This window comes from Coenobita brevimanus, chromosome 56, assembly GCF_032717465.1.
Source record: "Coenobita brevimanus isolate Jiangsu-jjx chromosome 56, ASM3271746v2, whole genome shotgun sequence".
NCBI lineage: Eukaryota > Metazoa > Arthropoda > Malacostraca > Decapoda > Coenobitidae > Coenobita > Coenobita brevimanus.
In genome coordinates this window covers 36,801,627-36,827,072 of record NC_137009.1, presented here as the reverse complement: position 1 = coordinate 36,827,072, position 25,446 = coordinate 36,801,627, and the positions used below count along the sequence as shown (strand labels likewise).

The following is a 25,446-nucleotide window of genomic DNA, read 5'->3' as shown; positions in this document are numbered from 1 at the left end:
CCATGAGAAAGCTCTAAGGAAGCAGAAAATAATAAAAGAAACCGTAAGAGAAACAGTTATAAAAGAAACCATAAGAGATTATTGAAGAAACTGAGAAAGCTATAATAGAAACCATGAGAATTCTATGAGGAAACTGAGAAAGCTATAAAAGAAACCATTAAGAGAAACTAAGGGGAAACTGAGAAAGCTATAAAAGAAGCCATAAGAGAAAGCTATAATAGAAACCATGAGAAAAATATGAGGAAACTGAGAAAGCTATAAAAGAAACCATAAGAGGAAATGGAGAGAGAAACCATAGAAATCCATGAAAAACTAATTGAAAACATGAGATTATGATGGAAAGCTGAAAACCATGCAAAGACACATACAATAAACCACAAGCATAAATGGAGAGAGAAACCATAGGAGAAAACCATGAGAAACTGTATTTGAAAACAGATGAGACCATGAGGGAAAACTTCGTGAGAAAACCATGCAAAAAAATACAAGAAACCACAAGCATAAATGGAGAGAGAAACCATAGGAGAAAACCGTGAGGAACTGTAATTGAAAACGGTTAGATGGGACCATAAGGAGAAACAGCGTCATTATGATTGACTGATACGTTCGGGCAGAGAAGAGAAGGAGAGAGTGATAGGGAGGCGAGATAGGGTAATTGCAGGCAGAGAGGCGTACACAGGGACCAAATTGACAGACACTTATACGATCATTCTTCTCTTGTAGCCGGGACGAACGAGGCAATGAGAGGCTCAGAGCTGTTTCCTTGCATTTCCTCCTGAAAAAATAATAACAGTACTCAAATAATAATAATAGTAGTAACAGCAACAATAATAATAATAATAAAAAATGTTAATAAATAAAAAAAATGACAATGCTTTGGCTCTACATCCTTTACATTGCACTTCTTCATGACTACCATCATATTCATGTAGTATTCTAATGCTATAATTTTCATTCATGGAGGAGAGCTGGGTCCTGAGTCACAAATATGCTTAGGATCAGTTCCATGCTGTAATGTGGTTTGTTTACTTGGAAAGGAAGAGGAATGGAGAGCGCAGCATAGCTCGTGTGTGTAAGATAGAGAGAGAGAGAAAAAAAAAAAACTTTAAATGTTTTAATTTTTAAGGAAGAAGAGGAAAAGGCGATGCTAAAATACTGTAATGTGTTTTAATTTTCAAGGAAGAAAAGACAATGCAAAGATACCTTAATGTGTTTTGATTTTCAAGGAAGAAGAAAAGACAGTGCTAAAATGTCTTAATGTGTTTTGATTTTCAAGAAAGAAGAAGTAGAAAAGACTGCAAAAATACCTTTATGTGTTTTGATTTCAAGGAAGAAGAAGTCATGTGGAGAGGATGGAGGGTGAAAGACTGATGAAGAGAGTGTATGTGAATGAGGTGGAGGGGGGAAGAGGGAGGGGGAGGCCGAGGATGAGATGGAGGGATGGGGTGGAGAGGTATATGAGAGAGGGGGGTGTGAGTTGGGAGCAGGGCAGTGAAATGGCGGGGGACAGGACAATGTGGAGGCGATTTGTTTGTGGCCACCCCAAACGGGATTGAGGCGTCTGGCAATAGATAGATAGATAGAAGAAGCAGAGTCAAAGGACAGTGCAAAAAATACCTTAATTTGTTTTGATTTCCAGGAAAGACGAAGAAAAGACAGTGTATAATCTCCCCATGTCTAGTTTCTTGTCCTTATTAAAAAAAAAAAAAAAACCTGGGGGTAGGGGGGTTTCAAGAATACTCCCCCAGTATCCCTGCTTGTCGTACGAGGCGACTAAAAGGGTTGGTGGTGGGTTAGTGCCCCACCCCGTAAAAAAGAACTAACTAAAAAAGCAAATAAAGCGCCTCGGACCCGGACGGACCATACGTTGACGACTAAGGAACGGACAAAGGACATTCTGAGAGTAGGAACGTGGAATGTGAGAGGAGTGAATGATGAAGTGAAAGAGAGAGAGATTGTCCAGGTGCTTGAGGATGCAAAAGTGGATATATGTGGATTGACTGAAACTAAATGGAAAGGTGAAAGGATGAGAGAATGGGAATACGGTGTAGGTATATGTGCGGGAGTCAGTGAGAATGAGAGGGCAAGAAAGGGAGTATGTCTGATGATAAGCAAGAAGTGGAAGGAGAATATAAGAGAGTATGGAACAGTGGGTGCAAGGATCGTATGGGTGAGGATGAAAGTAGGTATACAAGCATGGGCGATTGTATGTGTGTATGCTCCAACTGAGGATCGAGTGGCAAGAGTGAAAGATGAGTTTTGGGCGAGAGTAGAAGCATGTATGGACAAGTTTGAGAGGAGCGAGAGAGTGCTGTTGATTGGAGACATGAATGGCAAAGTCGGGAATGTACGAGTGGATGGAGTGGTTGGTCAGTGGGGTGTGCCAGCGGAAGTAGATGGGAATGGTAGTGCTTTGGTGGACATCTGTGCTGGTAAGGAGTTGGCAATAGCCAACACCTACTTTCGTCATAAGATGATCCACCGGTATACATGGAGAGTAATGAGGAGGATGGATGGTGAACTTGTTGAACGAAAGGCAATGATAGACTACGTGTGTGTGGATGAGCGAATGAGAAGACAAGTGTTGGATGCAAGGGTGTGGAGAGGGTGGGGGAATGGAGTCTCGGACCATCACTTAGTGATTGCCAAGGTAGAGCTGCAATGAAAGTGGTTGAGGAGGCGAAGGGGAAGACAGGAGGAAGCAGCTCCTGTGAGAAGAGTGGAGAAATTGCAAGATAGTGAGAAGAGGACAGAGTATAAGAGCATAGTGGAAGAAAGATTGGGAAGGTATGAGCTAGAGCAGATGGAAGGGGTGGAAGACGTATGTAAGATATTCACGGAAGAGATAAGCGCAGCGTGTGAGGCGGTTTGTGGAGTGAGGAGGAGATGCAAGGGTGTGCAAGGGACAGCATGGTGGAATGATGAGGTGAAACAAGCTGTGGAACAAAAGAAGAAGGCATATGGTGAATGGTTGGCGAGTAGAGGTAGGGGAGAAGATGAGAGAGAGAAGAGAGAGGTATATGTGAGCAGGAGAAGGGAGGTTAAGAGACTGGTGAAGGAGAGTAAGAAGAAAGTGGATGAAGAGTTTGGGAGGAATCTGAGTGTGAAATGGAGGGAGAGTAAGAAATTGTTTTGGAAGGAGGTAAAGAAAGTAAGGCAGTGTGAAAGGGGAAATAGTAGGGGAGTGAAAGATAGGAATAATAGATTGTTGGTGGAGAAAAGAGAGAAATTGAGGAGATGGAAGGAGCACTTTGAGGATTTGTTGAATGTAGAGAGTGAGAGCAGTGTGAGTATAAGTGGTTGGGGAATGGCTGGGAGAAGAAGAGATGAGAGGAGGGAGGAAGAGATCAGTAGGTCGGAAGTAGTGGAAGCGATGAAGAAGATTAAGCTGGGAAAGGCCCCAGGAATTGATGGAGTGTGTGGTGAAATGCTTAGGTATGGGGGTGAGATTGTTGTGGAGTGGATATGGAAGTTGTGTAGATTGGCTTGGGAAGAGGGAAGGGTTCCAGAGGACTGGAAATCAGGTATAATTGTTCCTCTGTACAAAGGAAAAGGGGAGAGAGAAGTATGTGGTAACCATAGGGGTATTTGCCTTCATAGTGTGACTGGTAAAATATATGGTAGAATACTCATTGATAGGGTTAGGCATATGACAGAGGAGCTAGTTGGAGAAGAACAAGGGGGATTTAGGAAGGGAAAAGGGTGTGTAGATCAGATATTTGTTCTAAGATGTTTAGTGGAGAAGTATCTAGAGAAGGGAAGGAAAGTGTACGCTGCCTTCATGGACTTGGAGAAAGCTTATGACAGAATAGATAGGAAAGGTATGTGGAAGGTATTAAGAATATATGGAGTGGAGGGGAAATTGTTGAGTGCTGTGAAGAGTATGTACGAGGGAGCTAGGGCTACAGTGCGAGTGGATGGTGAGCTGAGTGAGTTCTTTGATCTCAATGTGGGACTGAAACAGGGGTGTGTAATGTCTCCATGGCTGTTTAATATATACATGGATGGGGTCGTAAAGGAGGTACAAGGTAGGGCAGTGGATGTGGGGGTGGCCCTAATGAATGAGGGTGAGATTTGGAAGCTTCCGGTGTTGCTGTTTGCTGATGATACAGTATTGTTGAGTGAAGATGAATGGGAGTTGCAAGGTTTGGTGAATGAATTTGGGACAGTGTGTAGGAGGAGGAAGCTGAAAGTTAATGTAAACAAAAGTAAAGTTATGGTGTTTGAGAGGAACGAAGTCACAGAGTGTGCAGTGAGTTTGGATGGTGAGGATATGGAGAATGTGAGTGCATTCAAGTACTTGGGTAGTGTGATGAGTAAGGATGGAACTTTGGGGGATGAAGTACGTGAAAGGGTACAGCAGGGAAGGAAGGTTGTTGGCACACTGAAAGCAGTGATGAGAAATAGGGAGGTGAGTATGGAAGTTAAGAAGTCACTGCATGATGGTATTGTGATCCCTACCCTGACGTATGGAAGCGAGGCGTGGACCTTGCAAGAGGGGAACAAGTTAAGAGTGAGAGCAGTGGAAATGAGTTACTTGAGAGGAGCATGTGGAGTGACATGGAGGGACAGGTTGACGAATGAAGAAGTGAAGGAACGTTGTGGGGTAGATGTGGATGTGGTTGAAAAGATTAGGAGAAATACACTGAGGTGGTTTGGACATGTGGAGAGAATGGAGAATGAAAGAATGACTAAGAGGGTGTATGTAGGTGAGGTGGAGGGAGGGAGAGGGAGGGGTAGACCGAGGATGAGGTGGAGGGATGGAGTTGAGAGGTATATGAGGGAGGGGGGGGTGAGTTGGGGGGAGGGGAGTCAAATGGTGGGTGACAGAGTGACTTGGAGGCGTTTTGTCTGCGGCCACCCTTTGCGGGATTAGGGCGTCGGGCTATAGATAGATAGATAGATAGAATAAAAATTATTGCCAAGACTGAAATTTTGAGTTTGAGCTTTCTGGAAATTGAGAAAAAACATGACATATTTTAGCATGCCAGTTATATCTTTCAAGGGAAGGAGATGAGAGAGAGAGAGATCTAACAAGTGTGTGTGTGTGTGTGTGTGTGTGTGTGTGTGTGTGTGTGTGTGTGTGTGTGTAGAGGAATGAGATAGAGAGAGAGAGAAGAGTAGAGGAGTGTTGCAGCAGCGAGATGAATGAAAGTGAAGCACATCTCTTCATAGTTTGTTTACTTCTTAAGGTTGCGTATTTAAACAGTGAATATTAGACCAGGCACTAGACTTTCGACTAGAATCTTGGATAGACTTATTACACTATTAAGATATATTTTCTTTTTACAGTATTTATTTATTTTCCCTTTTTATTTCAGTGTTTATTCTGGTTTATCATCCATTGTCAATTATTTGTACGTGCATTCCCAAATGCAGACTTCAGTTCGTGTGTGTGTGTGTGTATGTGTGTGTGTGTTTTCATTCCACCATACTGCATTGTTATTTAATGTTTCTTTTATATTAATATGTATATATTAACTAGTCCTTTCCATCATTCCCTCCTCTCTCTCTCTCTCTCTCTCTCTCCCCTCTTTTTTGCATCTTTTCTCTCCATCCTTTCATCGATCAACCTTTCTTTCTCAACCCCCTTTTCTCTCGTTTCCTTATTTCCCTCTCACCTTGTGACTTTTCCTTCCATTATTCCCATACTTATTTGAATCTCTCCATCTTCTGCAGCTTCACCGATCGGGATAATGCAGCTGTGGGTCCTCTCCTCAAAATAGGCTACAATAGAGTAAGTATTCAGCTGCTGTTTTCTGCACACAGTCTGGTAAAGTAAGGAAATTGACTCCTTTAGCTAGACAGTGTTTTTTTCTATTTTATTTATTTATTTATTTTTTTTTGCTGCTAGCCACCTGATGAATCTGTTTGGCTTTGGGCATGTGGAGAGGATGGAGGATGGCAACTGGGTGTGGTGTGTGAGAGCTGTGAACATTGAGGGTAGAACTGCAAGAGGCAGACCAAAAAAGACTGTGGATGAGGTCATGCAGTGTGACCTCAGGACAAGGAACCGGACAAAGTGGCTGCTAGAGACTGAGCAGCATGGAGAGCCACTTTAAGTGACCAAGGCCAATGCATGCAAGCATGCTGGAACCTTTATAAATGAAGCAAAGTAAAACAAACAAAATAGTCCTTAAATAATGAAGGAACTTAGTTAAGATTGCTTTTAATACCTTTACAAAGATAGGTTTCCCTAACAGTTGAATAAAACCATCTGGAGTTGGGTGGTTGGGATTTATTATTCACATAATACCACTCAGGGATGAGTGACTGGTCATCCCTACCTTAAATGTGTGTGCTTAGTAGAGAGTATATGAGAATAAGAGTGAAGTGATGAAGTGTACAAGGTTGGTAGATGGTAGAAGGATGAATGTAGTTTTGAATGGTGAGTTGCGTGTGGAGGTAGTGTTTAAGTACTTAGGGTCACATGTTGCTGTCGATGGAAGAATAGATGCAGAAGTGAAGTTTAGAATGAATGAAGTAGGAAAGATGCTGGGAGGAATGAAAAGTGTTTAGATGACGTTCGCTTAGAATAGATGTAAAGAGAAGGCTGTATGAGGGTGTAGTGATACTGACGGCATTGTGTGGGGCTGAAACGTGGACTACGGAAGTAGCAGAGAGGAAGCAATTGAATGTAATGAAGATGAGGTGTCTGAGGAGTATGGTATGTGTGGAGTGACATGTATGGAACAAGTGAGAAATGATGAAGTGCAAGGGAGAACTGGAGTTATGCTGGAGATGGCTGATCGAGCTGAGCAGAGAGTGTTGAGATTTTGGGGGGTATACAGAGAGAATGGATGAAGAATGATTGGTGAAAAAGATAACTGGATCAGATGTGAGAGGTGTAAGGCTGAGAGGAAGACCATGTGGGCAGATGGACAGTGTGAAGCGAGCGTTAGATGCGAGAGGGATGTCTGTAGAGCAAGGAAGAGTGGCTGCGCATGATAGGGATGACTGGAGAGAAATTGTGAATGTATAAATGGTGACGCGGCCCTGAGGGGATATTCTCCCGCATTTCGTCTGATCAGCTAATCAGGTCAGGTACAGGTAAGGGGATGGATCCATTATGATGTGGCAGGGGTAAACCAGCTCTGCTGTCGGTCCCTGCCACAGATGTCACTGATTGCACTGTGCAGTTGACCCTCATGTGGTGTGGTATGGGGAGGATCTTCCCTTCTCCCCTTGGGGCTAAGATATGAGTAATGTTTGGGTGTGGATGAGTATATTGGGAGAGTGTCATCCTGTCTTGGGTACACCCTTTTTTTTGGAGGAAGCATCGTAGGTATATTAATAGACTTAGTAGCTTAGCCCTGACAACCTGTGCACCAGATGGGGCAGTAAAGATGTAACACAGTAGAAATATACTGTATGTCTTCATGATGTTAGTTTTACTTTAACTTGGCCTAGATTTTTGTCCATTTTCAGTGTATTTTACATAACTTAGTGGCAGGAAGAGAATTCTGTTGCTCTGCATCCTTTCCACACCACGTCTTTATGACAAGTGCTATTTTCTAGTATTAATCTCTTGCTACAACTTAGCATTCAAGGTATAGGGATGACAATTTTAGGTCAAGTTTAACTAAAAAATGTATGGTTCTTTATAACCATGGTCCTTTCACCTTGATTTGGCCCAGATTTTCATCATTTTGTAGCATAAATAATAGTACGTAGCTCAGTTGCACAAAAGACAATGCTGTGGCTCTGCATCCTTTCTCTAACACGCCTTCATGACTAGCAGCTTATTCTGCTGTCGATCTGTTACGGTGTTACATCTCAGCTTTTAAGATGAAGAGGTGAAAATTTTAGGTCTAGTTAGAGTAAAAAGAATACATGTACTTCTGTCCACAGGTTCTAGTCGAGTCATCAGCGGTGGGTTGGGTGTCTAATGAGATGGCCCAGCTGGAGGCGGGTGAGGTGGACAGCCAGACGCAGCTGAGGGCGTTACAGGCGGTGTTCTCGGCTCTTGATTCATGCAAGGAGCTGGTCCATATCACAGACACCCAGCACAAGATAGTGGTATGCCACTCTGGTTTTGTTTTATGTGGACAGATGATGTGTGAATGATTGTTTGGCACATGATTCAGGCAGAGTTGATCCACATTACAAACAGGGAGGGGTGCCCACCATCCACTCACTCAGTGTAGTGCTGCCTAAATTTAACTGCACTGAGTGACAGGCCTAATGGCTTCCTGTATCCTAGGAAACCATCTGTAATGCAGGGTGGTAGTTATGTAACCACACAACGGCATGATGTGGAGCCTGCTGTAGTGCGGCTGTTCACTGGGTGGAGAGATGCAAATGGAGCATCCATGTGGGATCCAAACCTCCTAACTCTTTCCCAGGCCTTGCTGTGGTGAGGCATTGTTTACTGCAAGAAACATTGATTCACTGCATGGGACAGCCCTGCAGGTATGTTTGCTGGCTTTTGATTAATGGACCTCCATGACCAGACATACTGGGATTACTCATCAACAACAGGAACAACAGACTCCTGGTACAAGATAGTGGTATACTATATTGGTTTTATTTTGTATATACAGTACATCCCCCTAGTACGCGCCTATATGGGCGGCAGAGGACGTCGCATACTAGGAATTCGCGTAGTGAATACATAAACTTAAGGGAAATATTACATATGGGCGGCACCCCCCTTCATGGGCAATCCTTGAGACGCCTTTCAGACCTAAGTATTGTACTATACAGGGAAACTATCTAAGACATATTACCTAAGGTAAAGTAAGCCTACAAGATTATGGCTTTACTAGGTAAATCAATAAGGATATTGCTTAAGTAAACCAACAAGAATATGGCTGCTCACTTTTACTTGTTATCGCTTCTTGGGGGGGCAATGTCGTGTACTCGGGGTAACCCTGGATTTGGGCCACTCTTCGCTGCCTGTCTCGCTTACAAGGATTTCAATTGTGTACTAATAAAAAATACACTAAAAAAAAAAAAAAAGAAAAAAAGAAAAAAAAAAAGGTCCTTGCGTACAAGGGGGATCGCGTACAGTACTTGGAACTCACGAACTGTGGGGATGTACTGTACTATTTTTTGTGTGGTTTCCCTCACAGTATTTGGAGATTATTTATGCTTGTGGGGTAAAACTAAGATTCTGACGGCTTTAACATAATGTGAATGATTATATGGGCACAGTGGGGTTCATTTCATGGGGGCTTTCCCCCCCCCCCACCCGTGTGAGGTTAAGAATTCATAGATTACATAATATTCCTTTATATCCATTTTGTGATGTTTGCTGTTAAACTATTGAGAAGCAGTCACACTTCAGTCTACATGTTGTACTCCCATCCATCAGGGGGTGGTGATATAGTCTGTCCTCACACAGTCAGTGCATATTTGAAGACTGTTTATTTCTGGATATGTATACCAATGGATGACAAATAATGACCCCTCCTGTGAGGTGGCTAATGTATCATTGAATTTTTCCGCACAAAGCGAATTGCGCAAACGATACTATAGAAACCCTTGTTATAAGGTTATTTGGTATGGTGAAAAACAAAAATTTTTCCAAAGTCCCCTTTTTGGTCCTCTTGATAGATTTTGACTTCCCCTGATCATACTTAATACTTATTGTAGTAATTATACAACCCCTAGGAACACCACTAGTCATAAAAAAGGGATAATTAGAATATACAAAGTGGTAAATAAGTGGTGATTAATTACCATGTTGGGATGAAGCAAATGTTTGGGTGTCAGGGAGGAGTTAATCTGTGGCTGAGGGGCTAGAGGAAGGTGAATGAGCAGAGGCCTCAGACCCCTCAAAGCCACTCCCCCCGTCATCCTGAAGTGCCGATTTCTGAGATTTTCCGGCACAAAGCCAGATTCTTTCCCACGTAACAGGAATCAGGGTGGGGTTTATCTCCACGTAAATGGTGAAAACCGCATAAATGGGACCGTGTAATTGGAGGGGTCACTGTAATACTAATGCAAGGTACTGTACTTCACTGTATTTACTGTTCATGGTACTGTAGGCTATTTTTTACATGATTGAAGGTATAGGTGTTGTGATGAGGAGGGGCAGGTAAAGATAATTTAGGCATGTTGAGAGGATGAAAGATGACAACTGGGTGTGGAAGATGAGAAGTGTGATTGTTGAGGGTAGGGTTGTGGGAGGCAGACCAAAAACAAACTTGGATGAGGTGATAGGCATAAGGGACTAAATAGGGAGGCTGCCATAGATCACGCAGTGTGGGAAGCTGCCAGTAGGTAACCAAGGCCAGCGCATGCAAGGATGTTGGAGTCTTTATAAACAATAAGCTGTGAACAGTTTTCTTGCTGTTACAGTATTATTATGATTCTGGCGCCTTCCAAAATATAACATTTTCCACAGAACCTTTGGAACCAGTTATTTTAAATATCGGGGTTTGTACTGTATGTCATCAGAGAATATTAATGCCTGCTTATGTATTTATGTATCTGTCTATCTGTCTGTAGTCAGATACCTTCATCCATAAAGGGTAGCTACAAATGAATCACTTCCATGTCATCCTGTCCTCTGCCATCAGGTTACACTTGCTCCAACTTTCAGCCTTCTCGCTCATATACTTCTCCACTCTATCTTGCCATCTTATCCTCAGTTTTTCCTTCCCCTCCACTTCTCCACCTCACACATATACAGTACCTTCTCCCAGTCACTCTCTTAGATCCTTTCTTTCCACATGGCTGAACCAGCTACAGTGCCGTATACTTATTTCACCTTAACTTGACCCAGATTTTTGTCCAATTGTAGTGTGTTTTATGAACCCCAGTGACAGAATAAGACAATATTCTGGCTTTACATTCTCTCCATATCACTTTATGACTGGTATCATTTTTCTGATGTTAATGTAATGCAAAAACTCAGCATAATTTTCAAGTGTAAATCTTCTTCAAAAACTCAGCATTCAAGATGGGGAGATGGCAATTTTAGACCAAGTTCAAAGATAACAATTATTTTTATGCAAGGAAGAAGGAACCAAAGGCCAGGAGCCCATAAGATTGTTCCCTCCTAGAAAAAACAAAAACAAGATAACAGAAGATTCAAGTATACTACCCTTTATTTCCAGTACCTGAACCGGCCGTGTGAGCAGCTACTGGGATATACCCTGGACGATCTGGCCGGTCGTAATATCTGGGAGTTGCATTCGTCCTGGGATCACCGCTCACAGGCCGGAGATCACAGACCCTCACTTGACTTCCGACCTCCGCCAGACCACCTCAGACCGCACCTGGACCACTGGCAGGGCGAGGGGAAGGTGAGGATCCATTACGGTATTGTGATGTGCTTGTCTTTATTTGTTGTTTTCCTTGTGGCCAGTTCAGGAGGCTGTTCTGGCTGACTTATGTTGTTACAGTTATTATTATTATTATTATTATTATTATTATTATTATTATCATCATCATCATCATCATCATCATCATCATCATCATCATCATCATCATCATCATTATTATTATTATTATTATTATTTTTATTTTTCTTATTGGTGGTAGGTGGGAGCACTCACCATCTACTCACTCAAGGTAGTGCTGCCCTTGGGTGGCTGCCCTTTCCTCTCTTCCTTCCTTCTTTTCTTCCTTCCCCTTCTGTCGTTCTTTCCTTCACTCTTTCCTTCTCCTTCTGTTTACGGGTGACTCAACACTGAGTGACAAGCCAAGTGGTTTCCTATACACCAGGAAACCATTTACTATGCTGGGTGGTAACCATAAACCAAATAATGGCGCCTGGTGGTTAGTGGGTAATTACGGCGCTCCAATCGGATTGAGCCGGTGAAGGTTTATATCTAAGATGTGGTTGGGGTTTATTGAACACATAATGCCACTCAGGGATGAGTGAGGCTGGTCACTGTCATCTTAAATGTCAGGACCAGCTTGCCTAGCCCCGGGCTTCTACGCTTCTCATGGGACAACACTGAATTTGATGATGAGTGAATGATTATTACAGTATTCATAATGATGATGATGATGATAATAATAATAATAATAATAATAATACTGTAATAATAATAATAATAATGATGATGATAATGATAATAATAATAATAATAATGATAATTGTCATCATTCATCATCATCATCATCATCCGGACCTCCTTTCCCACCCAAGGGCAGGGTGAGGAGTAGCAATGTCCAGACAGCCCAAATTGGCTTAGTCCAATAGGCCACACATCCATTCACTCACCATTCAAGTCCCCAGAATCCTGGCTGTATCTGATATGCCAAAAACAATCTCCACGTTCTGTAGCTTCACATAAACGTATCCAATAGAGTCAGTCCGGATGCTGTCATGTTAAAAGGGGTGCCAAATCCCTGATCATGCACTTCTCACAACATTCATCCAGCCAATGTGATCTCCTGTCAGTTCCCTAGCCTCACTGACTTCCAAACCTCTCTTCCTCACACAGTCATCCACCATATCTCTTCACCTTCTTGACCTACCTCGCCTCCTCCCTCCTTCAAATTCGCTCAGATATACCTTTTTCACCACTCTGTTGTTATCCATTCTCTCCACAGACCATACCATTTCAGTACACTTTCTTTGTTTCTGGTGTCCACAGTCTTCCTCACTCCACATCTTTCATGAATCACATTATTTCGTATCCTATCCACTCTCTGTACTCCACATACATTCCTCAGCAGTCCCATCTTGACTGCCCTCACTCCTGACTTCTCGTTTTCATGCCACACCATAGTCTCACATCCACGTGTTAAAATTGGCACTAACACTCCTTCATGTAAGCCTCGTGAAGCTGCAACACTCAAGCCTCTGTTTCTTATCAAGGCCTTCATTGCACCAGCTACTTTTCTTCCTTTTGTCACTCTACTGTCCATTTCATTTGCACATTTTCCCTCTCTTTTCTATCACTGTACCCAAGTATTTGAACTCTCACCAATTCCGGTCTCTCTCCATTCACTGTATTATCACACTGGGAGTCACCTTCTCTCTCAAGAATAAAATAATGTTGATAATAATAATAATAATAATAATAGTAATAATAATATAATAATAATAATAGTAATAATGATAATAATAATAATAATAATAATAATAATAATATAATAATAATCATAATAATAATAATAATAGTAATAATAATAATAATAATAATAAAAATAACATCCAAGGGGTGGTTGGGGTTTATTGCTCACGTAATGCCACTCAGGGATGAGAGAGGCTGGTCACTCTGATCTTAAATGTCAGGACCAACTTGCCTAGCCCCAGGCTTCAATGCTCCTTGGAAACATTGGATTGGATGGTGGATGGATTATTACTATTATTATTATTACTATAGGTTATGGCAACGAAATCATCCTGTCATTGCCGTATATCTGGGTTGTGCTTTGTGTCTTGTCTTTTTATCCCAATCTTGCCTCTGTATTCTTTATTCAGTATCTTTATCAGCCACTTCATGTCAGTAATTTTTACATTGATTTCTAGTGTAAGGCAGTGGCGACGATCATCCACGCACACGGTGTACTGCTCCCTACATCATCCTTCCCCCTTTTAAGTGTATCTCTTTGTCTGCATGTCTCTCTGCTCTTCTCTCTTTCCTTCCTGTCACTTTTTGTTACTCTTCTTTCCACTTCATGTCACGCAACACTGAGTGAGAAACCTGATAATTTCCTGTAACTCATGAAAGCATATACAACCCTGGGTGGTAGCTATATAACCAGATTATGGGATGGAGTGGAGCCTGCTGTGGTGCCCCTTTTAACTGGATGGAGACACAAATGCGGCATCCATGTGGGAACCAAACCAACGCACTTTTTTCCGCACGTTGCTGTGACAAGGCATTGTCAGTCACAAGTGAACATTGGTTCACTACTTGAGACAGACCTGCAAGGACTTTTGCTTGCCTGTGGTTGATGGGATTGCTTGGCCAGACAGACTGGGGTTGATCAGCAACAACAACAACATTGATTTCTTTTTCTTTACCCTCCTCTCTCTTTATCTCTAGTGATGGTGGTTCTGTCTCTGGGGTGGAGCAGATAAAATTAACCCTCACCCTAGTTTAATACAGTTGGGTAATTTATTCAGGCTAACAACAGATTAGGGAGCCTACACTATTAGATTGTAAACCACTGTCTCAGTTAACCTTTTTGCTGTTGTAGATACACTTGGGTATTTTAGTCTGGTTGATTGTTTCATTTAGTTTATAAAGGCTCCAGCATGCTTGCATACATCAGCCTTGGTCACCTAATGAAGGCTGATTCAGACTACTTGGTCTCTTGCAGCCTTTCTATTCAGTCCCTTATCCTTGAGGTCACACAGCACAATCTCATCGTCAAGTTTATTTTTTGGTCTGTCTACCTCATTGTTCATATCTCTCACTCTTGACACCCAGTTATCATTCACCACCCTCCCCACATGCCCAGACCATCTTAATCGGCCCCTTCTGATCACATCACTTACACATTCAAGTCCCATTCCTCCTCTCAGCTCTTCATTTGCATTCCTAACTGACGTGGGCCTGTCATTCAAGGACACGCTATACACCTATCTGAGCATTTTCATTTTTGTATGTTTGAGCTTGTGAATATCTTCCTCCTTTACCTTTTCCTTTTTATATACACACACACATGTTCCGTCTCTCATCATACCCAGTGAGGATCCAAGTTGGGTTGCAAATGTTGTTATCTTCCCAGTAAACAACAATTTCAAATGTGGGTTTACTGGTAATTCTTTCATTTGAAAAATTCATGGCACTGCGATACAACACTAATGCTCTTCTTCCCATTTCTTCATTTCCTAGTCATTCATAGTATCCACCTAGACACTCACCTTTTTTCGTATCGCCTGTTTGTAATCACACCTTTTCATTTCCTAATCTCACCTTTTCATCTCAAAATCTCATCTTTTTTATTTCAGTCTCTTCTCTTTTCTTAATCTCACTTTTCATTTCTTCATCTCACCTTTTTGTTTCCTAATCTCATCTTTTCATCTCATAATCTCACCTTTTCATTTCCTAATCTCACCCTTTCCTAATCTCATCTTTTCATTTCTTAATCTCACCTTTTCATTCCCTAATCTCACCTTTTCATTTCCTAATATCACGTTTTCATTTCCTAATCTCACCTTTTCGTTTCTTAATCTCACTTTTTCATATCCTAATCTCACCTTTTCATTTCCAAATCTCACCTTTTCATTTCCTAATCTCACCTTTTCATTTCTTAATCTCACACCTTTTCATTTCATACTCTTTCTCAGTAACTTAATGCACCTGACGTCCCACTGTCCCCTGCAGGTTTCGCTTGACATCTCCGAGGCGGTAAACATGCAGATGCGACGTGGACGTGAGTGGGAGGGAGTGCTGACGTGTAGGCGGAAATCGGGTGAGCTCCTCCATCTCCCGTCTAAGGTTGTTCCTGCCGCACCAAACACCCGTAAGACGCAGTACCTTGTGTATGTGAGTGATTCCCACCACATAGAGCGTCCACCAGACCGACCCTTGGACCTCACCACCACGGACCACTTCCATCCGCGCGGCTCCATCAAGTCGCTGCGCAAGGGGTCCCACTCCCACGACATCCGCTCTATCAACAGTGATGGTAAGTCGGCTTGGAGGGAATCTGTGTGTAGTGGTGTTGCTGTCTTTTTTTTTTTTTTTTTATTACACTGCCAGGAGCTTTTCTGAATATGTGTAATAGGCAAGTAAGGCTCTATAGATTTGTTAGCTGTTAAGGATTGATGGTTAAGGATGTTTTTGTGGTGGTTGCGGATGTTTGGCTGGAGTGAGTTTGTTTATTGTGATGTTTGGAGATGTTAGACTAAGTGTGAGTCTGTTTATTAAGATGTTTGAAGATGTTTTACTGAGAGTTTGTTTTGCTCCAGTATAAGGTTGTTTAGGAAAGCTCAGGGAAAGCTCATTAATATTCTCTCCAGTAAATAAGTTTTGAAATTTCAAACCTCACCTATCCCCTTTCCTGTAATGCTTCTAAAGTAAGTTTATTTTTCCCCTCCAGAAAATTTATTGCTTCGTTTTTAGTTGCTTCAGAGGCATGGAAAGTTTGAAGTTTTCCTTATATACTCAAAAGTAGGCCAATGAATTGTATATTGATTCAGCATTGATTAGAATGAATGTGTGTTCGTATGTTTTCTGTGTGTGTGTGTGTGTGTGTGTGTGTGTGTGTGTGTGTGTGTGTGTGTTTTACCTAGTTGTGATACACATGAAATGAGCTTCGCTCGTGGGGTCCCGTCTCTGTTTCTTAATAAGTCAGACTTTGCTTTGAACTCATTTAAGTTTTTAGACTGGACGATCTTTTTGTCCAGGCTGTTCCACAGGTCAGTGCATCTATATGGAAAACTATATTTCTTGATATCCTTCAAGCAACTTGACTTTTTTAGTTTCATTCCATGTCCTCATGTTACTCTACCATCCCATACAAACAGATCATCTCTGTCAATATTTTCTACTCCCATCATGGCACCGAACACTGCAATCATGTCACTCCTATCTCTCCTTTCTTCTAAGGAAGGCAGATCCAGCTTTTCTAGCCTCTCTCTGTATGACAGATATGCCAGGCTGGGGACCATCTTGGTTGCTGTTCTGTGCATTCTCTTGATCTTGTTTATAGCTTTTTTTTTTTATTTGGGGACCCCACTACCGCCACATGTTCCAACCTGGGGCGAATCATGGCCACTATCAAGTTTTTCATCATCTCATCCATGTAATGAAATGCTACTCCTACGTTAGTCAAGAAATTATAGGTCTCTAACTATCTTGTTAGTGTTTTACGAGCAACAAATTATCCTGGACCAGCACTCCCAAGTCGTTCTCTTCTCTTGCTTTTGTGATTGGTTCCTTACCCATCAAATAAGTTAGTGATGGTCTCTTGGTATCTTTACCCATTTCCAATATTTTACATTTTTTTGTGTTGAATTTCTTTACCCTCATCTGGCTCCACTCATGAATCCTGTCCAGGTCCTCCTGCAGCATTTTACAGTCTTCTTCAACTTCTGCTGTCCTCATGAACTTTGTGTCTTCAGCAAACAGACTTGCATGGCTTCATTCCATCCACCATATCGAATATGTAAATGTAGAACATTAAGGGCGCTAGCACCAAGCCCTGCGGGACTCCACTTGTTACTTCCCTCCACACTGACATCCTGTCTGTATTACTGTGCTCATTTGTCTGTCTCTCATGAAGTCTCTCATCCACTCCAAGAGGTTCCCCTTCAGCCCTCCTATGTGCTCCAGCATCCACATTAGTCGCTTGTGGGGTATCTTGTCAAAGGCTTTCTCCAGATCTAAATACTGTACAGTACACACAGTCCACCAAACTGTCTCTCTTCTGTAGCATGTCAATCGCGCTTGAATAGAAGCTCAGCAAATTAGAGACACACGACCTCCCAGTTCTGAATCCACACTGATTTCCTTCGAACACATACATCTCTTCCAGATATTTTATCCATCTGTTTTTCAGGATTCTCTTGCACAATTTTTTGACCTTGCTGATCTGGAACAATGGTCTATAATTCAGGGGTTCTTTCATATTATTGTGTGTGTGTGTGTGTGTGTGTGTGGTGGTTGCTCATATGATTTTGACTGGGAACTATGGAAAAAGAGTAGCTTTACCATATAAGTCCCTGTTCAGGACTACAGTTGAATAGTCATGTATAGGCTTTTACTGTCCTAGAAAGTAACATTATTTTGCTGCCCTTTAGTAGTGGTAGTCAGGTATAGTTGCTTGAACCTTTAGAAATAGTTGATGTACAGGGTGTCCCAGGAGGAAAGGACATAACTTTGGGAAATGATAGATGAGAGAATTCTGGGTAAAAAAATGCTACATCAACCTGAGTCCAATCTAAACTGTTGTGGAACTACAATTACTGATGACCATCTGGGAGACTTATGAGGGAGGCCATTTTTACCCATGAGTAACTGTAGCTCCATAAAGATTAAAATTTGGATCCACGTTGCTTTAGCATTGTTTTACCTAGGATTCCGTCACTTATCTTCTCCCAGAGTTAGGTCCCTTCCTCCCATTCACCCTGTATATATAGGAAGTGCTTAATAAGGTTGTACTGGCTTAATAACAATGTCCTAGTTAGACTTTGTTGTGTAGGGCAAATAATGCTTACCTTGCTGTCAACCCAGATCTAGAAACAGGTTCTAGAATCTCCCTCCTGTTTACTCGAGCAAGGACGGGGTGATTGCAGCGTGTTTAATCTAGGGCGGACTCAAGGATAGTGGGGGATTAGATAACAGTTTCCTTGTAAATGCCATCTCAGGCTTATCCCTCACTCCACCCACCTCTCATTATCTGCACGTCCACTAACACTCCCTCGTCTAATGCTTCTGCTTCCCCCTCACGCCTCCTCTAACACTCCAACTCCCACCTCACACACACATAACACATCACTGCAACACATCCCTGGCCATGACACACACTACAGGACTCCCACTACCCACACTCCCCACCCCACTCACATATGCCCTCACCGTCCTAACACGTCACCTCCTCCCAGACACTCGCCTCCTCCCTAACACTCACCCTCCCTCCCCTAACCCCACGGCCGCCCACACACTAGGCGGGCCGGGGGAACCGTCGGAGCGTGTGGGCCGAGTGCTCAGTGCGCCTGCCGAGAGGGAGCGCTTTACGTTTACCCGCGCACTCAACTTCCAGGCGCTGAGTAGATATGAGGGTAAGGCAGGGCACGTGGACGCAAGTGTACCGGTATATTCCTAATTCCCAGCCTCCCATTGCCTCAATCCTGGCCACTTATCCTCTGCCTCAGCCTCCACATCACTGTGAATCATGGCATTCATAACATTCCAGTGTCATCATCATCATCATCACATCATCCAGACCATTTTCCGATGAAGAATCATAGCCATTACATTCATAACTCCTCCCTCCTCCTCCTTCTCCTCCTTATCATCATCATCATCATCATCATCATTACGATTATCATTTTTTCCCACTGCAGTAGATCATGGCCAATAATTCCTTCTCATTCATTGCCACCAGCTCCCTGCTTCACTGTGCTCTTTTTACCTTAACTTGGCCCAGATTTTTGTCCTTTTGCAGTTTGTTTCATGTAGCTGGGTGTCAGAAAAGAGAGTGCTAAGGCTCTTTATCCTTTTCATACCACTTCTTTGTGACTAGCAGCATAGGCCAGTGTTAATCTGTTGCCACATGTGGGCATTCAAGATGGGGAGACGGCAATTTTAGGCCAAGTTAGAGTGAAAAGAGTATAACTGTCCCACTGTGTAAGGCTTCTCTCAATCTCAGCCCCTGGAATCCGATTATGTATATTATACCTTATTGTACTCACATGTTGCTGGTTCTTTGAAAGCAGTGATAAGAAACAGGGAAGTGAGCATGGAAGTGAAAAAGTTACTACATGACAGTATTGTAATACCAACTCTAACGTACAGAAGTGAAGCGTGGACGTTGTTGGAAGGACACAAGTCAAGAGTGAGAGCCGTGGAAATGAGTTATTTAAGAGGAGCCTGTGGAGTCACATGGAGAGACAGGCTGACGAATGAGGATATAAAGGAGCGTTGTGGTGTTGATGTGGATGTGATAGGAAGCGTTGTGAGGAACACACTGAGGTGGTTTGGCCATGTGGAGAGGATGGAGGGTGAAAGACTGACGAAGAGAGTGTATGTGAGTGAGGTGGAGGGGGAAAGAGGGAGGGGGAGGCCGAGGATGAGATGGAGAGATCGGGTGGAGAGGTATATGAGAGAGGGGGGTGTGAGTTGGGAGCAGGGGAGTGAAATGGCGGGGGACAGGGCGACTTGGAGGCGATTTGTTTGTGGCCACCCCAAATGGGATTGAGGCGTCTGGCAATAGATAGATAGATAGATAGTACTCACATGTGATTTTGCTCGGCTCACGGGAGACTTTTTGGACAGGAAAGGATTGATATGAACATGATAACTACTTCACTGCTTGAGATCCTTCCGAAGTTAAATAGAAAATTGCCTGTGGATATCAAGAACAAAATAAAAAGTGTAATTGGATTGTAGGGGTTAAATATTCCTTCTTCCGTCACTGCCAGCCTCTTTGGTGATTCTCTCACCAACTCAGATTTGTAGCTTCTTGCTGGTGTCCAGTTTCTCTTTCTTCTTCTGTTGCCATCATCCATTTCCATGCTCAGGCAAACCATTTAATTTGTAACCTTAGGGATTAGGCTGCCAGAGATCAAGCAGAGTGGAGAGCCACCATTAGGTGAACAAGGCCAATGCATGCAAGCATGTGGGAGCCTTTATAAATGATGCAATATGAAATAGTATGAGTGCCAACAACCAAAAAAAAAAAAAAAAAAGAAGTCATTGCACAAGCCAAGAATTATAAAGAAGGAAAATTAGATATATACTGTATTGTATAAAAATAGCTCTGACATAATAAGAAATACAGTGCTTGCTAAATAATGTTATGCTTCAATTTAACCATAAATAAGGAGAATAATAACTATACTCATTTTTCTCATTTTACTCTTCAGTTGGTCTAAATTTGTCATCCTTCCGTCTTGAATTCTGAGTTGTATCAAAAGACCTATATTAGAATATGGCACAGTACTACTGTAGTTATGAAGAAGTGCCGTGGAAAGGAAGTAGGTCCATACCATTGCCTTATTCTGTCACTGGCCTACATGAAATTAGTTGCAAAACAACGAAAATGTGGGAAGGCAAAAGTGTATAATTTCCCAAACACTGTGAAGACATGGGCAGTCTTTGATATAATGTCTTCGTTGTTTATGGCATTTCCCTGCACCTTGGTGTTGCGGGGTGCTGTCAGCTGCAAGGGAACATCAGTTGACTGCACAGAACAACCCTGCAGGGGATGGCTGCTTGCCTGTGGTTGGTGGGTCTGCCTGGCAAAAATTATCACTGCTGATATTTTCAGCTTCCTTGTAGCTCAAAACCTTTAAGTGGCCAGTTTAACTATCTGACATATCCCTGGCCATCTGACATATCCCTGGCCATGCTACTGTCACCAACCTCCAACCATATCCACCACATTCACCATCCTTACTTCATCCACCTTGCTGCCATATCTATCTATCTATCTGTCTATTGCCAGACACCATAATCCATATCTCCTCTGCTTATATCTGTCTACCTCTGCCATATCAACCTCCCCTACCACATCCAACCTTCTGCCACAACCACCTTACTACCATGTCTAACCTCTGCCACTCCTGCCTCCCCTTCCACATCCACCTTCCCTTCCACATCCACCACCTTACCACAAGTCCCTCTGTCCTGCAAACTGGGCCATTAACCATCCTCGTGTAGTTGTGTTGTAACTTGCACAATTAACGCATATACCAAACCATTGATGTGTGCGTGTCTGTGCGTAGTTAAGATCCGCACCAAGAAGTTGTAGTTCGTATGGTCAGTGTATTGCCCGGTATTTTAGTGCATTGAAAATAAATGACTTATCGGCATCCCTCTAAAACAACGTTGCCGTATGTTTGCATGCGGTTGAAATTCAGTAAACAGGGGTAAAGCATCTCACCCAGGATTAGCATATCAAACACTCTCATAACAGGACCCACAGGGAGAGAACAACATAGCCAGGTTCAGTCTGTTAGCTTGCTTCTAGATTTATATCACTTTAATACTGTATTCATAATAACACTCTGCTCTGTCAGAACACGTCCAGTAGTTATATTTAAGCAACAGTCTCCTTCCCACATTGACATCACCACTAAAAACTGGTACTGTACATGATGTGGAAAACAATGTTTCCTCTGTACAGTAACATGTGTTAGATTAGCCTTAGCATTTTTATCTGGCAGATTTTCAGTCTGCTTACCAGAATGGAATGTCTGCCGAGTGTGTAAAAAGTGTTGTCGTTACCACACTTCCTCTGAGGAGAGAGGTTGGGTATTGGTGTTGGGATACAGTCATTGTGTTGTGATTATTTATTGATGTACAGTATTCGTGTTAGTATACACAGATGTAGAGTATATTTGTGTCAGATTAGTCCAAGACAAGATCAGATTTGGAGAATTCTAGCTTATTTAGACATAAGACATGGCAGGATTATTTTTTTCTGAGAGTTGATGCTGCAGACAGTTAGATCTGCATACATAAGTCATCCCTTACGAGTAACTAGGAAATACAGTATTAACGCATCTCTGAGGTAGAGAGTGATGTTTGATGTGTTTATTGATTTCTCAGAAGTTGTACAGAATTCTGTGACTTTTCAGTCCTTAAGAAGCAGTGTATGTGTACCATAGGTATAATAAAGGTTAAGCACATGTTTAGGGTCTTCCCCTCAGGTTCAGTAGAACACTTATTTTTATAGCCAAGTTTAGCAAAACCAAATGTTGAGTCATTAGCCCACAAACCAGTAATTTACACCAGTAATTATGGTACTGTGATTTGTTGTCACATAAGGAGCACAAAAAACACCCCCAGGTGAGGAGATAACTGATAGACTTTATTGACAGGTATTTCTCCATTATATATCATATCTCAAATAGAAGTTTCTCTTATAGCATATTAATGAACATTACATTTCTGTGCTGTAAGATACTACAGGTATGTTGCTTTTAGTATGATCATACTTGAGTGTTTGAATACAACTGTAAAACTGGAGCACAGTTGCAGGTACTTAGAGCAAGTGACTCCTATGTAAACAACACGAGAGTACAACCGGAGAAGTAAGTCAATCAAGTTCTTATACTTGGATATACAGTAGCTAAGTATAGAGTTTATGAGATGGAGATCCCAGAGTGCAGCATATTTAAGTTGGATGTCATGTCCAGTAGATACCAAACAGACTGTTGATGGACTTGCTTACACAGTAGGTCTTGTGCCCATGATGGATGTCAGAACAGCTTCAGAATACACTTTAGTAATATTTAAAGTGTGTCTCAGTTTTTGTAATATTGAAGCTTGGTAAACTATTGCATTTACATAAAGGTTTTAGTAATCTTGTTCAGCATCTGGTTACATAAGAAATTACAAGACAGCTTATGTAGATGTTGTGTATATGCTGTGTTGGATTCTCACCAAAAAAATCATGAAGACAGAATGTAGGTGAATTGAGCAGCAGCATTTATGAGTTATCAAGGAATGTAGATTGAGTGACCATCATTTTCATTATTCAGGAACAGTGTGTAGTGGACAAACCTTAAGTTAATGAACACTGTTGAGAAACAAGGGAATGAGGAGAACGTTGCTTCCTTTGTGCGAGTATAAAGTGTTAGGTTTACTGTTCTTTAAATGAGAATCTATGGCATATATTTATATAATATATAATACATAGGTATAGTACTGTATATATATTATATATTTATGCATACATAGATATGTAGATATGTATATATGTAATTTAATAAAGGCAGTTAGTAGTATTGAAATCAGTAAACCTGCATGGCTGTTGTGTAGATGTATTGTGCGGATGAATCTGCAGCGTCACCTAAGCTGGCGTCTGTTTTGTAGCTTAGATGTTTAGTTTGAGCTATTTGGTAATTGATCATTTTTGTTTTGTTTTACAGCACTGTGAGCAAAATGCTATATAAATATTCTGAATTCAGCTGATGTGGAGCTTCACAGTTTCAGCAGTTTTAAATCTTGTAGTTTCCTTTGTTGATCTTTATATTTCTGCAGCTGGAATAATATACTCCAAGAAGCCTGATAATTTGCATATGGAAATGACATAGAAAAGCTTGGCCCATTTTATTTCAGTATGTGATGCCAGTCTAATTCCAAGTGCCTGTGAATGTTGACAAGGCATAGTTGTGTCCATTGAAAACCATGGTTAATGCATGCAGTGAAGGTTTAAGTACATGGTGCAGTATCACACAAAAGATAATTCATTGTAAATAAGTAGGCAGATTGGTTCATTGTTGAGGTATGCAGTAATGTGCCATCATGTAGTTTGGCTGCATTTGAGTGTAACACAATTATAAATACAAGGCATCAGGAGTGTCAATGTGTAGAAGACAGCCACAGCACACACTGCCTCGCTCAACACTTTATATTGCCACACTATGCACGGCATCACTCCACCCCTCACTTTGCCACAGCCCACACTGCCACACCACAGAGTTCCACACTTCATGCTACCAAACTACATTGCCACACCACACATGCCCACACTTCATACTTCTGCACACACACTGTCACACTTTTAACTTTCATACCATACACTCCCACATTTCTGACTTTCACACCAAATATTCCCACACTTCACACTGCCATACCTGATATTACTGCACCACATACTGCCACACCACACACCACCACATCACATACTACAACACCACACACCACCACACCATACACTGCCACATCCCATATCTTACAGTCACACTTCACATCGCCACACCTCACACTGACAAACCTCCAATCTTCCGTTACACAGAGACTCCTAGTGTGATTAAAATATATGCTTGTTGTAGGGAGAGGATGTTGTATTGTTGTGTGTACTTATCTTCCTTTTCAGGTGTTATAAATGCCCATAGTGCTCCATTGATTTGTGTATGAATAAGTAGGTATGACAATTAAATGTTACTGTTGTTGTGTATGTTTGAATGCAGTACTGTATTAGATTTGGTGAAAGTTAGCTGTTGCATAGATGGGAATTAATATACAGCCATGTTCATAAGTGGGAATGCACACCTTCTCATGTTGTCTGCTGCATTATCTACTGGTTAAATCTGCATCTACACATGTTACTGCCTCGTGCAATGGTCATCAGTGCATCAGGCAGTAAGTAGAACAGCGGGTAGTATAGTAGACAGGAGAAGCATATGTGTATTCCTGCTTATGGGTGTGGCTGTTCAGGCATTCCTCGCTTACAGTTAAGGATGCTTGCGGACAAAACAACATCTTAACCCCTTCAATATGATGACATTTTATTTTTGCTGCTGGTGGATTATTTACCCCTTCAGTCTGATAATGTATATTTCATTTTTAATTTTGCTTTCCAGATTATTTTATTCTTTCAAGCACAAGAGGTTAGATATGACCTTCTGCTCCCCATTAACCACACTGTTCTCTGTAACTTGGCCCAGGGATTGCCATTTCTCCATCTTGAACGTTGAGATGTAACAGGAGATTAATACAGGAATACGGTGCTTGTCGTGAAGAAACACACTGGGAAGGATGTAGAGCTGTGGCACTGTTTTTTCTGCCATTCGGCTTTGTGAAATGGGCTGCAAAAGGACAAAATCTAGGCTAAGTTAAGCTGCAAAAGACAAAAATCTAGGCCAAGTTAAGCCGCAAAAGACAAAAATTTAGGCCAAGTTAAGCTGCAAAAGACAAAAATCTAGGCCAAGTTAAGCTGCAAAAGACAAAAATCTAAGCAAAATTAAGCTGCAAAAGAACAAAATCTGGGCCAAGTTAAGCTGCAGAAAGGCAGATATGAGGCCAAGTTAGGTTGCAAAGGGACAAAAATCTAGGCCAATTTTAGGTAAACATAGTACACGTACGGTATACAATATATCTTCCCAAAGCTGAACAGATTACAAATAAT

The 25,446-nt window shown here is 41.8% G+C and overlaps 1 protein-coding gene across 1 annotated transcript in view; it reads left to right on the top strand.

Moving 5' to 3' along the window:
- Window positions 1-25,446, top strand: part of LOC145401612 (high affinity cAMP-specific and IBMX-insensitive 3',5'-cyclic phosphodiesterase 8A-like) — a 125,502-nt gene that overhangs the window by 62,144 nt on the left and 37,912 nt on the right. Inside the window, exons 5-8 of the mRNA XM_080273805.1 lie at window positions 5,680-5,737; window positions 7,852-8,019; window positions 11,067-11,255; window positions 15,246-15,549. Of these exons, the coding sequence (XP_080129931.1) occupies window positions 5,680-5,737; window positions 7,852-8,019; window positions 11,067-11,255; window positions 15,246-15,549 (719 nt within the window). The remainder of the gene's footprint in view (window positions 1-5,679; window positions 5,738-7,851; window positions 8,020-11,066; window positions 11,256-15,245; window positions 15,550-25,446) is intronic.